The sequence below is a fragment of the Polistes canadensis genome, unplaced genomic scaffold, assembly GCF_001313835.1.
Source record: "Polistes canadensis isolate GaletaPanama2010 unplaced genomic scaffold, ASM131383v1 scaffold_28, whole genome shotgun sequence".
NCBI classification, from domain to species: domain Eukaryota; kingdom Metazoa; phylum Arthropoda; class Insecta; order Hymenoptera; family Vespidae; genus Polistes; species Polistes canadensis.
In genome coordinates this window covers 985,436-1,002,328 of record NW_014569575.1, presented here as the reverse complement: position 1 = coordinate 1,002,328, position 16,893 = coordinate 985,436, and the positions used below count along the sequence as shown (strand labels likewise).

General features: G+C 35.4%; 2 protein-coding genes across 3 annotated transcripts in view; both read right to left on the bottom strand.

Annotated features, from left to right (window-relative positions):
- Positions 1–7,783, bottom strand: part of LOC106783964 (insulin-like peptide receptor) — a 23,607-nt gene extending 15,824 nt beyond the window's left edge. The window contains exons 1-2 of one of the 2 annotated variants that reach the window (XM_014742990.1): positions 6,890–7,783; positions 5,955–6,195 (exon numbers count right to left, since the gene is read on the bottom strand). The gene's annotated coding sequence lies outside the window, so the exon portion shown is untranslated. Of the gene's footprint in view, positions 1–5,954 lie in introns of both variants that reach the window. The other variant, XM_014742989.1, reaches the window with a different exon arrangement.
- A 957-nt stretch (positions 7,784–8,740) lies between these two features.
- LOC106783961 (2-hydroxyacylsphingosine 1-beta-galactosyltransferase-like) lies at positions 8,741–12,205 on the bottom strand. The gene is made up of 6 exons (XM_014742985.1): positions 11,714–12,205; positions 11,434–11,632; positions 11,119–11,295; positions 10,009–10,326; positions 9,232–9,460; positions 8,741–9,028 (listed from the first exon to the last, which is right to left on the bottom strand). Exons 1-6 carry the CDS (start codon positions 12,203–12,205, stop codon positions 8,887–8,889), a joined length of 1,557 nt encoding a protein of 518 aa, XP_014598471.1. The 3' UTR covers positions 8,741–8,886.
- Between the last annotated feature and the right edge of the window lie 4,688 nt (positions 12,206–16,893).

The window sequence follows — 16,893 nt, the reverse complement described above, 5'->3', positions numbered from 1 at the left end:
TATATATATATATAAATATATATCTGTGGTGGATTTAAAAATGGCGTGGGACATTTAAAAGAAACCGTAAGGTTATTTAAAAAGAAAATAAAAACACAACCAAATTCGATTTACATTTTAATACGACGTACGCGTATGATACACCACTATTCTTTATAAGGCGGTATGGGGGAAAAAAAATTACTATACGGAATAATTTTTTTTTAACTACGACGTAATTTGCTCGGTTCCTCTTTGTCGTACGAATTACTACGACGTCTCGCATTTATACGTGAGAAAATTTGGCAGCCGATTGTGACGTCATTTTCAAAGGGTCACCGGCATCACCATCACCACCAACCACCACCACCACCATAGCGATCGATCGCGAGACAAAACTTTTATCGACTTCGAACTATACAACAAGGATACTCTGTCTGACTTCTTATATTAACTTCCTGTGAGTTGTATTGATTCTCCTCCTCCTCCCACTCCTCCTACTCCTTCTTTTCCACCTCTTTCTTCACCTCCTACTCCTTTTCTTTCTTCTATCGTACGCGTACATTCATTTACATTTGAAATTAATGTTTAAAGGCCGGCGACCCGAATGAGTAAACGAACTACTTGATACTATCGATTCATCGGAAACGATTCATTCTCTTCAAAAACAAATCTCACTCTTTCATTCTTCCTTCTCTTTTCCGTTTCTTTTTATTTATTTCTTTTTTTTTTTTTTTTTTTTTTTTTTTTTTTTTTCTTTTTTTTTTTGCATTAGAGAGAATCGATCATTCTTTTTTAATCACGTGCGAATAAAGAGTATGTAGTAGGCTATAGATTTTATTTATTCATCTAATACGGTGTATGTATTTTTTTTTTTAAATTGATATTATGTGCGATCGGTATATACGAATATATTTTATTCGACGTGAATAATAAGATTCCTACGGCGTTTAAAATAAGTTCAATGTTGCGTCAGGATTACACACATATTTTATAATATACGAGTTTTGAGAAAAAAAGAAAAAAAAAAAAAAATACTGACCCAAATGATATCAATCGAGAAATAATATTATTTCAATAAAATCTAACTAACGGCGTCTCTCGTAATATCACTTAATTGTTAATTACACTTTCTCCCGGGCGTTTTACGAGAATGCCTTTTGACCACCTACCGACATATATCGCCAAGTGAAAACACGCGCAACGTGAAACGAAATAAGAAACATACTGCGCGCTGAGAAAAGGAAGAAAGGAAAGAAAAAAAGATAAAAAGAAAGAGAGAGAGACACACACAACCGGTCCGCAAATAACGACACGCAATATCCTCTCCTGGAACATCCCTTAGGATATATATTGCCCATCCACAATGACTCCCCCCCACCCTCCCCCCAACATCCCAGGCCATCCGCCCTATCCCATTCTATCCAATCTCCTTCTTTCGTCCATTGCGTACGTAACTACCAGAGCTAGCTAATAACCAAGACGGATCGTAGTTAATGAGAAAGAAACGATCGTTTACTCACACGGAATCGTAGAAGAGTATTTCTTTGAAGAATAGAAGAAGAAGAAGAAGAAGACGATTTAAAACCGACGTTTACGTAAATACCTTGCTAGCTTGCTAGATAAATAGATAGACACATACATACATACATACATAAATAACGTGACTCCGTACCCGCAAAGTGAGCGATAATTTTCGGCTTTAGGCCCGGCTAGATGATGACGCATCAATAGCAACTAATGTCCCATATAACTTTTAAGCATGCCAATATTTTTTCTAACTCCTACGACGAAGACGACTACTACTACTACTACTACTAACTTACTATTACACTCTACTAATAGAATTCGTTCTAGCTGATAAACGACAATATGTCTGTAAAAGAACAAATAAGAACAAGACTCCGAAGGTTGAAACGTAATCACGTTAATGAGATACACGTTTTTCAATGAAATAAACCTATATATTTTACTACGCGTCAGATACCAAAACAAGTAAAACATAGATATAAATATACGAGTATATTCGTGGCATTTATCTATTTATCTGTTAAACTGTATCTCCACAAAGAAATAAATATTTGTGAGTGACAATGATAACGATCTTTCACGAGATTTAACAAATTCTTTCGCAACGTAAGTTGGTAGCTGTTAACGGTTGATTGAAAAACTAGTTCAAAGGTTACTCAAAGAAAATGAGAGTGAGAGAAAGATCTAGACAGATATATATCTAAATTTGAAATTTTTGATTTAAACACACACGGATATATATGGAATGTTTTAATGAGAAATATTAATACCTAGACACACATTTTGAACGTTGTCATCGATCATAACAAATGGAACGTATTTTACTTGATTTACGTAACGGTTTTGCCTGCTGTTGCTTTTGCTAATCGAGTATCTTCTTTCTATATTTCTCTAGCATCTGGATGATGCGCGAATTAAGAATTAATTTATTTACTCATTGCATGTGAACTAGAAAAAAAGACGCGTTAGATCGCGTGCTTTTATGATGAATAAGCATTCCTCTCTCTCTCTCTCTCTCTCTCTCTCTCTTTCTCCCCCCCCCCAAGTTCGTATCTCGTAGAAATAGTATGTGTTAGAGAAAAAGAGTAAGAAAAATAAAGAAAAAAAGTTGCGACGTAGAAAGGGAGCACTTCAGCGAAGGTTAAATCTTCATGGGGAAAGAAATACAAATAAATAATACGCGTGGTGGTACGTGCGATACATTTGATTGCGTCTACAATAAATTCGTGTCAATTTATAAAAAATACATATTAGATTAATATTCTTTTCTCTTTAAATAAATATATACAATATTTCTTATAAAATTGGCAACAATTTTTCGAAGCAAATTACGTACAACCGTTAGATCATTGACCGGAAAATTGGTGCAGATTTATAAATATATGGTAGAATCTTGATTAACCAACGTAATTCGGAGAACAAACGAGGTAAATAAATCTATCTTTAATTCGACTCGAATATTAGCGAGTACGAAACATAATATGACCGAGATTCCTGATGAACCACCATCACCACCTCCTCCTAGCCCCATTGAATATATTCTATTAATATTTTTATTTAAAATACACATACACAAGAATTTTGAGGAAAATCGGCAAGAATGTTTTGGATAACTTAATGGGGATATAATATAATATATTAGGTTGCACGGAAAGGAATGAGATCGTACCATTTTTGAGAAAAATTGATTACATATTTAAGATATTAATCGGCACGAATTTCTCGGCTAACTAAATATATAAACTATATATATATATATATATATACATATACATATACATATATAAAAGAGAGAAGAGAATGAAGTGGTTTACAGGAGACAACACGTCGCTCATTTACTTACTAGTTCTACCTTCGAACAGGTTGTTGTATGCGTACTTCGCTATGGAATGTCAGTTATTTCGAGAAGAGAGAGAAGGATAGATAGAGGTAGAGATATAAGTCTAGCGACCTGTGTGCACGCGTGTGTGTGTTATGCGCGCGCACACCTTGACTTGATCCCGTCACCCATAATATACCCGTATGCACCATAAGTTTCAAATACACGAGTGAGTGAGTGAGTTAGAGAGAGAGAAAGAAAAAACTTAGAGGGATATCTATAAATATAAATGTGTGTGTGTGTGTACTAAAGACATTATTTTTCTACGGGAAAGAGAGGAACATTATCTTTTTAACTAAAATTGAAAGATAAATAAAGTAGTTATTATCAAAACTCTTCTCACAATTTTAATTATACCTTGATTTTTATTTTCTAAACATTATTTTGTTCTTCTCTCTCTATTTTACAACGTCGTCAACGGCGAGGGGTCTGTATTATCGATAAGAAAAAACGGAAGAAGAGACAGGGAGAAAAAAAAAGAGAGAGAGAGAGAGAGAGAAGGATAAAGATAGAGGAACGTGAGTGAACACATAAGCGCGTGCCTTTCGAAAGCTTCTTTCAGTCGACGGTACATATATATTTACAGTAAAAGAGACAGAAAGAGAGAGAGAGACAGGGAGGGAGGGTGAGGGGGGCGGTTAGGGAGAAGGAGAAGGAGAAAGATAAAGAATGAAAAATTAGAAAGGGAGGGGAAAAAGATGAATAGACAAGAGTGCACGTTACCCTATTCGAAAACACGAGTCAACGTTCCAGCCACTCGTCGATTCATGTTTCCACCGATGCATAAGAGAAGACGACGGTGGTGGTGATGACGATGACGACTCCTACTACTACTATGACGGAGGCAACGACGACGACCATGAAGAAGATCCATGGAGAGGGTTTGGGGAGGGACAAAGAGGGAGAGAGAGAAGAGAATAAACTCATAGAGGGAAACTCGAATGCTTTCTTCGAATTTTTCGAATGACGTATTGCGGTGAGTAGAAAACACGAAGGAAACAAAATATAAACACTATAATTAAGAAACTTTCTCAGAAAAAATAAAAGAAAGAAAGAAATGGAGAGGAAGAAAAGGTGGGGGGTGGGGTGGGAGAGAGACTTGAACAAAGATTTGAATAAATAGGATTGAAAGAGAGAGAGAAAAATAAATGAAAAGGAAAAATGAAAGGAAAAAAAATAAAAAGATAAATACAAACGTTATAATTCAGGGACTGTAGAAAGAAAGAAAGAAAGGAAGGAAAGAGAGAGAGAGAGAGAGAGAAAGATGGAGGGAGAGACGCGATGATAGGAGAGAGATAAAGAGTCGAATGAAGAGGGGGGAGGTAGTGGGGTACGACCGGCCACGTTTCGTATTGCGTAGTAAGCTTGAATGGATTACGTCACACAGAGCCAGAGGGTAAAAACGCACTCGGTGGACACAACGCGCGTAAACGTTCGATAGCAGTGACGGCGACAGCGACGGCGTGGTGGTGGTGGTGGGGTGGTAGTAGGGTGGGGTAGGGTAGGGTGGAGATGGAGTAGTAGTGACGACGACAGTGGCTTGTTTACAAAAATGCCTTACTGATCTAAATGCCGAAGACCTCGGTAAATTTCTCAGAAACTACATGACGTATCCATCAACTGCCTTCGCCATCGTTTTCTTTTTCTTTTTTATTTTATTTCATTCTTTAACTTCTTATATTTTTCCTTTTTTTTTGACGTAACTTAGTATATAATATAATATTATTATATATTAATATAATTCTTTTTCTTCCCCCCCCCCGCCGGTATCTCTTTCTCTCTCTATCTAATATTTCTCACGAATATTATCTTTATTTAATGTTAAATTTTCTCTCTTATCGAACCAACAAGATATAGAACGACGACGAAACGAGAAATATTTGTAAATACACGAAACGAAAGTTACGAGGAATATATAGATGTGTGTGAGTGAGTAAGTAGGTGGGTGTATACGCGCGTATATGTGATATATGTATAATATATCGTAATAAATATATAAATATATAAATATACATGTATATATAAAAGCGTTAAAAATTTTTGTATATGTAACGTATGGCAAATCCTTCCTTTCTTCCTTCGTTTTTTCTCGTTTGAATAGCACGAACGTTGTGTGTCGTGTAGTAGATACGACGACGACGTATTACGTACCGTAACCGTACGAGAGAGAAAACGGATCGATCGCGTCCGAACGTCGACGTTCTAACGCGCACTACCTACCCTGCTATTCTTACGACGCAAAATTCGACTAACATAAGAGAGAGTCAGTCAGTCAGACAGAATGACAGACAGACTGACTAACTGATTGACTGACTGATTGACTGACAAACAGAAGGAGATAGATAGGTAGTCAGGCAAACAGACAAAAAGAGAGTAAAAAAAAATATATATATATATAAAAATGAACAAAAGAAAAAGAGAAAGAGAGACAGGAACAGTTTCTTTTTTTCACCACGTGTCTCTTAGCACGTATTCCTTTTTCCCCTCTCTATATTTCTCCTTTCTCTGTCTCCTAGATTGTAATTAATAATAAATGTTATGTTATAAGATCAGTTATCGATTTTACCTGTCTCCATCCTTGTCGCAGTACTACGTTGCTCTAACTCGGAGGTCGTTGTTGCCGTTGCCGTCGTTCTCGTCGTCGTCATCATCGTCGTCGTCGTTGTTGTTGTCGTAATCATCTTTGAAAACATTAGGAAGGTAGGATAAGTTTTAAGATGAATATCCTTGATAAAATGATTTCCAGTCTTCTTCGTTGCAGCATTAGCTTCGAGCAGTAGTAGCATCGTAAAACCCACGTGGTTATTCTGAGAGGATACGCGTCGTGTATCGAACACAACACGCGAAATAAGGGAATACACAATGTTAGATGTGTATATGCCAACGCGTATAATAACGTATTACACACATATTCATATCACACAGGGAACGATAGCGGCACTAAACTTTATCTATCCTATCTCTCCCTCTCTCTCTCTCTCTTTCTTTCTCTGTTTCTTGTATAAAAGAAATAAAGTGAGAGATTTAATACGCCACGCACAAGGAACAAAACACACCACCTCTCTACGCACATATAAACGTAACAAAAGAAACACGAATTTCACGATATTATGATGATCGTGACTAGGATACTTTGTCTATGGCTCTGTTACGAAGAGCGCGTTTAAGTAGTTCGCGTTGCACTGTATGCATTGTACGATCGGAAAAGAGAGCGTGTGTTAGAAAGAAAGAGAGAGAGAGAGAGAGAGAGTGGGGGAAGGAAGGAAGGAAGGAAGGAAGGTTGGTAGGAGGGCTGGTTGACGGGGGAGAGAGCGCGAGAAACGAAGGGTGGAGGGAAAAGCAGGGAGGGCGTGTGTGTACGCGCGCGCGCGCGTTAGCAAAGTTACGAGGAGGAAGCAACGACGGTGGCGGCGGCACAACGAAATGTCGTAGGACAATAGTTAGATAGAAAAATTCCTATTTTCCTATCGTTTTTTTTCTTTCAAATTTAATTCCCCTCACTTCGTTTACGATTATCTTTTTCCTCTTCCTCTCTTTCTCTTCTTCTCCTTCCCCTTCTTTTTTTTCCCACCTTGTTATCGTTGTTTAAATTATTGACGTTGGAATCGTTGAAACGAACGACGACGCATCGTCGTCTAAACACGTTCTGTGCCGACGAACGAGTCAGCTGGTACTGATCGTCGAACATGATCGGAGCCAGCGCGGCCCACAGACAGCAGACCGACGCGATTTATACACGCACGTACGCATTCACGCACTTAGAATCTTTTTCTTTTTATTTATCTCTCCTTTACACTCTCTATTTCTTTCCTTTGTTTTAATTTTTATTTGTTTGTTGTTGTTTTTAACACCAGAAGACGTGGAACGATTAGTAAACGTCAACGATTACTAGAACGATTTTGAAACGACAATGCGAGATTTGCGATACGTCGTTCTACCAAAAACGTCCACCGGTATAGGCCCTCGTGGCTTTTTCTCTATCTCTTTCTATTTTTCTTTCTTCCTTTCTTTCTTTCTTTCTCTTCTTCTTCTTCTTATTCTTCTTCTCTCTTTCTCTCTTTCTGTCTCTGTCCCCACCCTATCTCTCTCTTTCTCTCTTGTTCTTTTATTTAGGAATTCGACATATGCGCCGCCACTCGTGCGTAGCCCTTAACTAATTATGTACCGTACTTGTGCAATCGCGTCGCCCTACTCCTTTTCATTATTACCCTTTCATTATTATCTAATCTCTTTTAATTATTTGTCTTGTATATCGATTTGGAAAAAAAGTTAATCGATTATTTTACGTATGTATTTTTATGGGAAACGTGAGAAGAAATATTTTTGGTTCGTTCGATATTAGATATCGTACGTAATAGCACCTGAAGTATTTACGATCCTGTTCCCGTAACGAATTTCTTTCTTACCTCGGCTCCCTTATTTTCCTGCCTAGTTTTTTTTTCCTTTAGCTGCATGGGCTTCCCTTTTTCTTCTGCCTTAATGTATATGAAGTCTAAACAATCTCTCTCTTTCTTCCTTTGATAAAGTGTCCAAGCCGTAGATTGCCGTAAGCTTTTGATAAACTACCGAGACGTTTCCTGTTGAACCTCTCGAACGTTTCTGACGGTTAATTTCGAATCATGCATGCTTTGTGATGAGCCTCAAGGTTAACCTATAACGTCTCTCGGGGCACCGGGCTTTTCTCTTTTTCGAGAGAGAGAATCACCTTCGTTTATTTATATTTATATTTTCTACTTTTTACGCCTTGACTCTCTTTTATGCATTTCTATTGTTCCTGAAGATTATCTTTCTCCTATGAACCTATAATTAACTTAAATTATGTGGAAAATGACATGATTTAATGGATCTTAGAACTTGATGGTATAATATAACAAAACTTTCAAAAAAAAAAAAACCTTTCTAGCTCGAGATAAATATTAACATATTCAAGCCGTAGATTCTTCTTGTACTTGTAATTTTCAAATCTTTATTATCACGATCTACGATTATTATCAGTCGTAGCTGTAATAAAACTAATACAAACGAACTATGTGCATATTACAACTGCATTCCTTGAGGCTTTTCAATACCGGAAACCATATACGAAAGATCGCAAATTATTATCTAGTGCGCGGCCTGATTCATTCGACGTTTAATTTACCGACGGTTGTTCTTTTCTTCGTACCGGAAGTAATTCCTTCTTTACCGACCGCTTATCAAACTCGTCCGTTTTAAAAAAACCCGTTCTCTTCCATGACTCATAAATTTTCTATTCGACTTCATCAATCTAGATGCATAAGTTTGTTTTTTTTATTAGGATAAACAAATGAGCAACGATCGAACGTAAATACTTTATTCGTTCCACCTACGCGTCCATCTTTCTTTCTTATGTTCTCATTCTTAGATATGGTTTAACAATCAAGGGTAGAGGAAGGTATATATTTATGTATTAAGGTAAGGTACTTATAGCATAATAAATAACATTTCAATTTCTTTAAGTTTCTATTGTGTTCGCGATATCAGTCTATCTTCTTTTTGAATGTCCCCTGCTTCCTTATCTGCCTCCAACATAGACGTTTTAATCCGTAGATCAGCACCATGATGATTACTATGTAAAATGCACCGACGTCCAATGAATAATAACGTATTACGCCCATGTGCCTGAAAATATATAAGAATAAAATAGCTATTAATCATCGAAAATGTACGAGCTCGTTTTGCAACGATTAATCTCCACTACTGTCATTTTTATTCGCAACATAGCGGTGAACGATTGCAACGATCGTCTATCTTTCTCTCCCCTACCTTTAGATATTTTTCTTTCTCAACTCACAAGCGCTTCGGTAAATATTTTTCAAAATTACCTCGTCGTACTCTTAAGGTGATTGGCTTCGCCATGTCTTGCAACGTGTTCGACCCACCAGGTGGCAAGCTCTCGCGGACCAATTGGAAGATCTCGTAATAAAATACTTTGTTTTTTTGCAGCCTTTCGATAAGTGTTGTTTCGCAATGCAGCAACCTTAAGTATACCATCGCGAAGGCTTCCTACCGACAATGTAGCAAGGTCCATCACTAAAGCGTAACCAAGTTTTTCTGAAAATCAACCACAAAGAAGAGAAAGAGCAAAGTGAGTTAATGGTATTAAAAAATGATTCTTACGTTCTAATGAAGTGTAACTTAATTATATTCTCCCCCCCCATTCTTTTGAAAATGTTGCGTGTACATTTGTTTATGTAATACGCAATTCTAACTAGACAAAATGACGTATGATTTATGTGTTTCTAAACTCAAACTTGCATTTATTACGTTTGTCTCTCTCTCTCTCTCTCTATTTATCTCTCTTTCTCTCTCTCTCTCTCTCTCCCTTTCTCTATTTCTCTATCTCTTGTTATTCGTCCTACTTGACGTAATCTCTGATGAAATTCTGCTTTCAATTTACGCTTCGTAGTTTAACATGACCCAGAGCTCAGAATAGATGAATAGAGAATGCGCTCGAGCTGTTTTTCTAATTGTTTACATTTCATTAAGGAAGCCATATCATTGTTCATTTTTAAGAAAATACATTGAATAGAGTTAAGAAATAGACAAGACGAACGTTTTATTTAATTTCCCATCGGGTTAATTCGACTTAAATACTTTACCAGCTTGAGCTGCGTTTCCATCATGGTCACAGAAAACAGGTAGGACCAAAGTAGGTGAACCGTGATAAGCTGCCTCATGTAAGGATAAAAGACCACCATGAGAAACAAAAGCTCGAAGTTTCGAATGTCCGAGAAGTTCTTGTTGAGGCCACCAAGCTGCCGTTCTAACGTTCACCGGTAAATCCTTTATTTTTCCTCCTTCCCATTTCCAGACGACGTTGTAAGGTAAAGTAGCAAATACCGCAACAAAAATTTCACGCAAGGCTGTTGGCATCCCGGAAGCTCTTACGGACGAACCCATTGAGACGAAGACGAAACCTGTTTGACGGAAACCTTTAACTTACTTTTCGTTTTCCCTTTTTTTTTTTTTTTTCTTCTTTCATTTAACAAAAATACCTACGCGATAACATTTTTATTCCGCAATGTAGATATTAATTAACGAAGAAGCGAAAGTACATTAGAGGAAAATTTATCTTGTTTGAGACATATGCAAATGCTTGAGATTTTTGCGATAAGAAAATATGTCGTTATGTAAGAACTATTCATTTACTTGACATTCATTACTATTCATTTCGTAGCAAGTGCTACGTAATATCAGTTAAGGATTATTACTTGACAAAGTTTCCCAATCACGTTTTATAGTAATAAGCAAAAAGAGATACAATTTTATTTTAGTTGCGTTCATACGAGACAAACTTAATACAATGTTTAAGAACGCGCGTTTTATTGCTTTTAACGGTTATAATATGATACATTTAACAGTATAATGTTCAAACTTTCATAAAACTTTTATATATTAGCACAAATTATCGATCAAATGATTTTTAAAACGTTCTTATATCGGTTAATATTTCATATATAATTTCCGCAAAGGATAATTTAAGGCGACATATATTGCGATTTGAAATTTCAAAAATTTTGTATATTAATGAGATATTTATTGAATCTCCTGTTTGCATATTTTTTCAAATGATCGTTATGCAAGATCGTAACGTGTTTAAGCTATTACTTTGAAACACTTATCGTAGATATTAAACGTGTAACGATCTGCTTGATATTTTTCTTTTTTTCTTGTTATAAAAATTAAAAGGTAATATTAAACGATTTTACCTCGGCGTAGGAAAGAATTTAAATCCGGACTGAGTTGCATTGCTGGTCTGCAATGTAGACAAGCCACATTTACTACGTTCGCCAAATACGGTACGGAATCGGCTACGCTGTAATGACTATTTTGTAAAGTCAACGGTATTTCCGAGGTCAGATGTCTTACGTCGGGGATTTGTTCGCCTGTAAAAAAAAGTATTATTATTTTCTCTTCAACATTTTATCTTTTTTCTCTTTTCTATTATTATTCGACGTGGAACAACGCGTGCGATGAATGACGTGGATGTCAAAAAGTTTGTTAACGGACGGGTAGAAAGTTACCTAAGTACTTTCGAAGCGTGGGTTGTAGATAGACACTGATCATATACCAATACATGATTTCTAGGGTGATTAAACAAGCACCGTTAACGATTCTCTCAAGAAAATTCATATCTTGGGTTAAGGCTTTCCCAAAATATGGTGTCACGGACCATGGTGATGGATTTCCTTGTCGTCCTATCGAACCAGTGTAAAGAGCAACCTATAGATAAATTCAATTAATTCATTCGATCAATTACTTGTCTTACGTTTTAATCAAAAAGCAATAAATATATATTTATACCGTATTCAACATAATCGTCGGTATATTTTCTTCGTGTAAAACTGCCAAGAGACATTCTGGATAAGCACCGTCGACCACGGCAACGTTCCATCGTTCGCGTAGACTTCCATCCGGTTTTCTGAGAGCACTGACCGAAACGTCGTCCTGTAGTAAAGACTCGCACGCCTCCCAACCGTATCTCATAGCGTTCCAAGGCGAAAGTGGAAGTTCATTGCGGAATCTGGCACCCACGAGATCCCACTCGGCTGTGTAATTGTGTACGTAAGATTCGAGAATCGTTGGTACCAATTCTTTAAGTCCGTTGTTATTTCCTGGTCCTGAGAATGCACTTACGAGGGTTACATTGTGACCTCGGGATTTTAAAGCGTTACCAAGTGCAATGAACGGCACCGTATGCGATTTCGTACCACCCATAGTGGCTAATAAAATATTGTAACTAATTGCGAATTGTATAACGCAACACAGCGTTGATATTGTTAGAATCGTTCTCATCTTTGATTAGTTGATTTATCACTTCAGTTCTTTTATTTTTTTTCTTTTTTTTTTAGGGATTTTTTTTTAAACTTGTAAATACTTCGTCTTCGTTTGATTCAACATATCTACTGTCTTCGCGTTGTCACTTTGGAAACACTATGAAATCTCTTAACTACTTAAAGATATTTAAGGTAGGATGATCGTACACGTCTCACTTTCGGATCGACTCAACTTACATCTCTCAAGTACTCCGTTCTTCAATCTTCTAACTAAGCTTCTTCTTCTTATTCGAAATATTCGGCATAATATGTGGCTAGCGCGTTACTAAAACGATTTCAAATATTCGTCCACTTGTTATTTTAATACTTATTTACATTGAAAACCATTGAAACTTATTCGGTAGAAAGATATACCAGTAAAGGGATTGATACTGGAACTAATGTTTGTTTTGTTCGAATCCAACCTTGACTATTTATTCAAGACGATATTCTCACTAGGTTTTCATTCATGACACCGAACTAATTGTGAGGTATATATATATTTGAATATCTATGTCGAATAATTTAGCATAGAGGAATAAACGGTTCCTTCGTTTCCTTATTTTTTTTTTTGTTCTATTTTCTTTTTTCTTTTTATTGCTCCAGCATCTTCCTTTCACCGTGCGAAAGATGATCAGTCAAGCGGAATAAGATTCTTCGAGTTCAAAGAGATCGCTTAAGGATTCCTTTTTGTGTTATTTGCTTATTCATGTGTAATGTCCTCCAAATTTTATCTCATTTTCCATATCGTTATTGAAAAAAAAAAAAAAAAAGAAATAAAAAAAAAAAGAAACAAATAAGAACCAAAAATGTACAAAGAGAAAGAGAAGAAGTAAAGGGGGATCTTCTTCTCAATTATCCGTTCAGTTGATCACTGGAACGAATTCTAAAGCGTATGGACTTTCTTTCTCGTTCTCTTGTTTTCCTCTCTGATCGACAAGCTTCAGCTGACAAAATCCAATGATGGTTCCGTACTTTTAACCCACGCTGACTTTCACTAATGGCACTTATCGTTTTAATAGTCTAGCAAAGGTTTTTCTCATTCACCGTGACGACAAACCGATGACCTGAAAGATTGTACGTTTGCCGACCCCCTTTTTTCGGCTGACACCACTCCCTTCTTTCTCATTCCTCGTTCAAATATTATTTTTTGTTGTCTCTACGAACATAAACGTATGAAATACTACGTGCTATACTTTTCGATCTTCCTCATTATTATTTATTTATCAATTTATTTTATTCACCCATTTTTCGTATTTTTTTTAAATTGTGCGATCGATAAAAAGAAAAAGAAATTCGTCGCGTCAGAGTGAAAACGTTAAACTTGCGAAATAAATGTTCGATACGAATACCTAACTGTGGGAATCCCGTTTTCGTCGATTTCACGAATGAACTTGACTCAGGAAATTAGCGCGAGCGTACGAGAGACCGGACGAGGACGTTCGAATATCGTGGAGCGTGAAAGTTTGACTGACCAACAGTTGCCTTAATGATCAGCTAAGCTCAAAAGGGGGAAAGAAAGAATGAAAGAGGAGTGGAGAGGAGAGGAGAGGAGAGAACGTTTTGCCTCCCACCAAAACATTACCTTATTCACAATCTCGAAGACGTGATGTTTTGTTTTAAGAATTGTAATTTTGATTTGTATTCATTAGGTGATGGAAAAATTTGTACTTGTTAGAAGACAAGAGAAAAGAAAGTGAGAAAGAAAGAAAGAAAGAACGAAAGAAAGAGAGAGAGAGAGAGAAAGGTACTAAAGTAAGGTGAAGAAATCCAATCGAATTGAATCACGAGCAAATTTAATGGAACCTTCACTTTATTTTTCTTTTTTTTTCAGAGAGAGAACGCAAAAATTTAGAACCTTTTTTTTTGTTAGATTACCTACTAACTACCTTAAGATAAATTGAAGAAAACAAATGAGTAATTATAAAAGCAAATTTTATATAAATATTCACATTCGTAATTATAAAAATAAATTCTAATAGATTTTTGTATCTATTCCATTAGAAGAAATAAAATGAGAGAAAAACAGAAAAAGAGAAAGAGAGTGAGCGTGCGAGTAGGTTGATTGGTTGGAAGAAAGAGAGTAAAGATGAGGAGGAAGAAGATGAAGAAGAAAAAGAAGAATACGGAAGGCAAAACGGCAATATGAAAGAATTAGGGCAGATTTCACTGGCTTCGATGGCGTCGTACCGTTATTTCTCGCACGATTGAATCCTTCCTACGAGATGTTTCCAATCGCATTGTCATCAAATGCTACTACTTCGAATAAGGGTCCTCGTATCTTCCTTGGGATAAGCCGATTCAATTGTAGCCAATACTTTAGACTTAATCGACGATCGGATTAGGTTTAGTCTACGGAGAAGTATAATCAAGATCGATTTATCGATCCTATCAAAAGATGTATATATATATATACACACACCAGATAAATATATAACGTGCAAGAGATAATTGACTTTCTTATAAGAAAAAAAAAAAGAAAAAAGAATGAAAGAAAGAAATATTTTTTACATTGGTATATATCAATCTTATTATAATGTCGTGGTCGTTTAATGATTAGACTTCCAATCACGATTTTCTCCTCTCGGAATAATAAGAGAGTGTTCTTGGAACGTAGACACTACTACTAAGAACAATGTCGAGGAATCGTTTTAGGCGAACGACGAGGGGGTTTTATCCCCGTTTAACTTTCTACTCGTTTTATCTGCTACCTTTCTATAGAAGAGTTTTGAGAGAAGAAACCGGAGAAAGAAAAAGTTCTTGGCACATATGTTATACATACTCGTGGAAAATGAAAGATTAAAAGATAGATAGATAGAAATAAAGAAAGAGATTAACGATAAAAGTTAAACTTGTAAATATCGTTATTAACATTTTCCTTGATAAGTGTAAAAGCATCGAACGGTGAAAATCGCGTTGAAAGATCGTCGCTTCTAGCGTTAGAATCGTGTGGGTGGTAAAATGAAAGATTATAATTAGAATTCGTTGCAAACATTGGATACGGATCGATGAATCCACGCTAGATCGTAAACTGTGAGAGACTTTATTTCTTGCACAAGAATTAGTTTTGCATGTTATCATCCGACTTGGGTATACTCTTGTAAAATTTCATTACAATTATCGTGAAAGTAACTTTATCCATGACCATTCTTGCATTTCTTATAATTTATCTTTCCTTACTTCCTTCCTTCTTTCTTTCTTTCTTTCTTTACTTACTTCCTTACTTCCTTCCATCATATTGTTTTACGCTCTAAAGATAAGGAAAGTATTTTTCCAAGTTCCTAAGAAACTTTTAACGAGAGATATATTTCTCTTATTGTGTGTGTATTGGTTTACTCGAGCTGATTTCTCGATCGTAACGCCATTGAAATTGTTTCTTTGTTTTTTTTTTTGTTTTAACTACTCTACAACAATTTTATTTTTTCGTGTACTTTACTTGTCGAACAGGAGAGACTAATTTTTTCTTGTCGCCCCCTTTCTTCTTTTTCTTTTTTACTTTCGTTGTTTATTTTTTTTTTCATTTCTTTATTTATATTTTTGTTTTTTTGGTATACATTTTATTCTGAAAATTTTCATTACGAGTCACATGTATTCAATCGATCGATTATGTATGTACATATGTATGGTCTATTAAAGTATATAAGGATTTTCTTGAAATTTTCACAAGTCTTTACGTATTCGATCGATCGATCGATTATGTATGTACATGTGTATCGTCTGATAAGGTATTTCAGGATTTTTCTTTTTTTTTTGTTTTTTTTTGTTTTTTTTTTTTTTTTTTAACGAAGATAATTTAAATCCGATAATTGACTTATAAATCTAAAGAAATGAGATTATGCAAGAAGAAGTTCTTTACATATATACATAGAAAGATTTCGTGTGATCAACTTTATCTAACCGGTTTTCTATATGTACTATTTAGTCTTCAAATGTCATGGTTATGTGTGAAAAACTAATCTCGTGTTCGATTAAATGGCAATTCTGCTATTTTACTACGGCGTGAAGTTTAACCACGTGATTTCTATGTGGGATAAGGTTAATGCACTTTATCTCTTTATAAAATTCATCTATTACAAAATCATGTATTCCGATTTATGCAAATCTTTTATTTCTCTCGAAGAAAGTGAAAGTGTTTTTTGATTTAATGCGAAATTATAATTCGATCCTTGATGAATTTTTATTTTGTTTTGTAGAATCTTTATTATTGTTGTTCAGATTGTATCATTGGAAAATTAATCATTACTGAGAGATATTCTAGGATTAATATTTAAAAGTTCGAATTTTAATATTCAAATTACAATGGTCATTGCAAAAAACATTTATCAAAAATTCATGAAAAGAGGAGTCATAATTCTGAAAAAATTTAAAATTTTCTTTTCATAATAAAAATACTACGCGATTAAAAAGTTCAAATATTGTATAATAGAATACAAAATAAGTCTACAAAAAAACATTCACGAAAAATATCATTTTGATTATCTCATTAGAAGATGTAATTCCTTAATAATAAGAAAGAAAAAAAGAAAAAAAAAACGAATTTCACTTTCTCTAAAAAAAAATACATAAAATGCGAATACAAATCGATATTTAAATGATATCCATTTTTGGGTTCCCCCATCGTCTTTAATACTTAAAGTTTTGACGTGTCACGAGAAAGTTGGTAGCCTC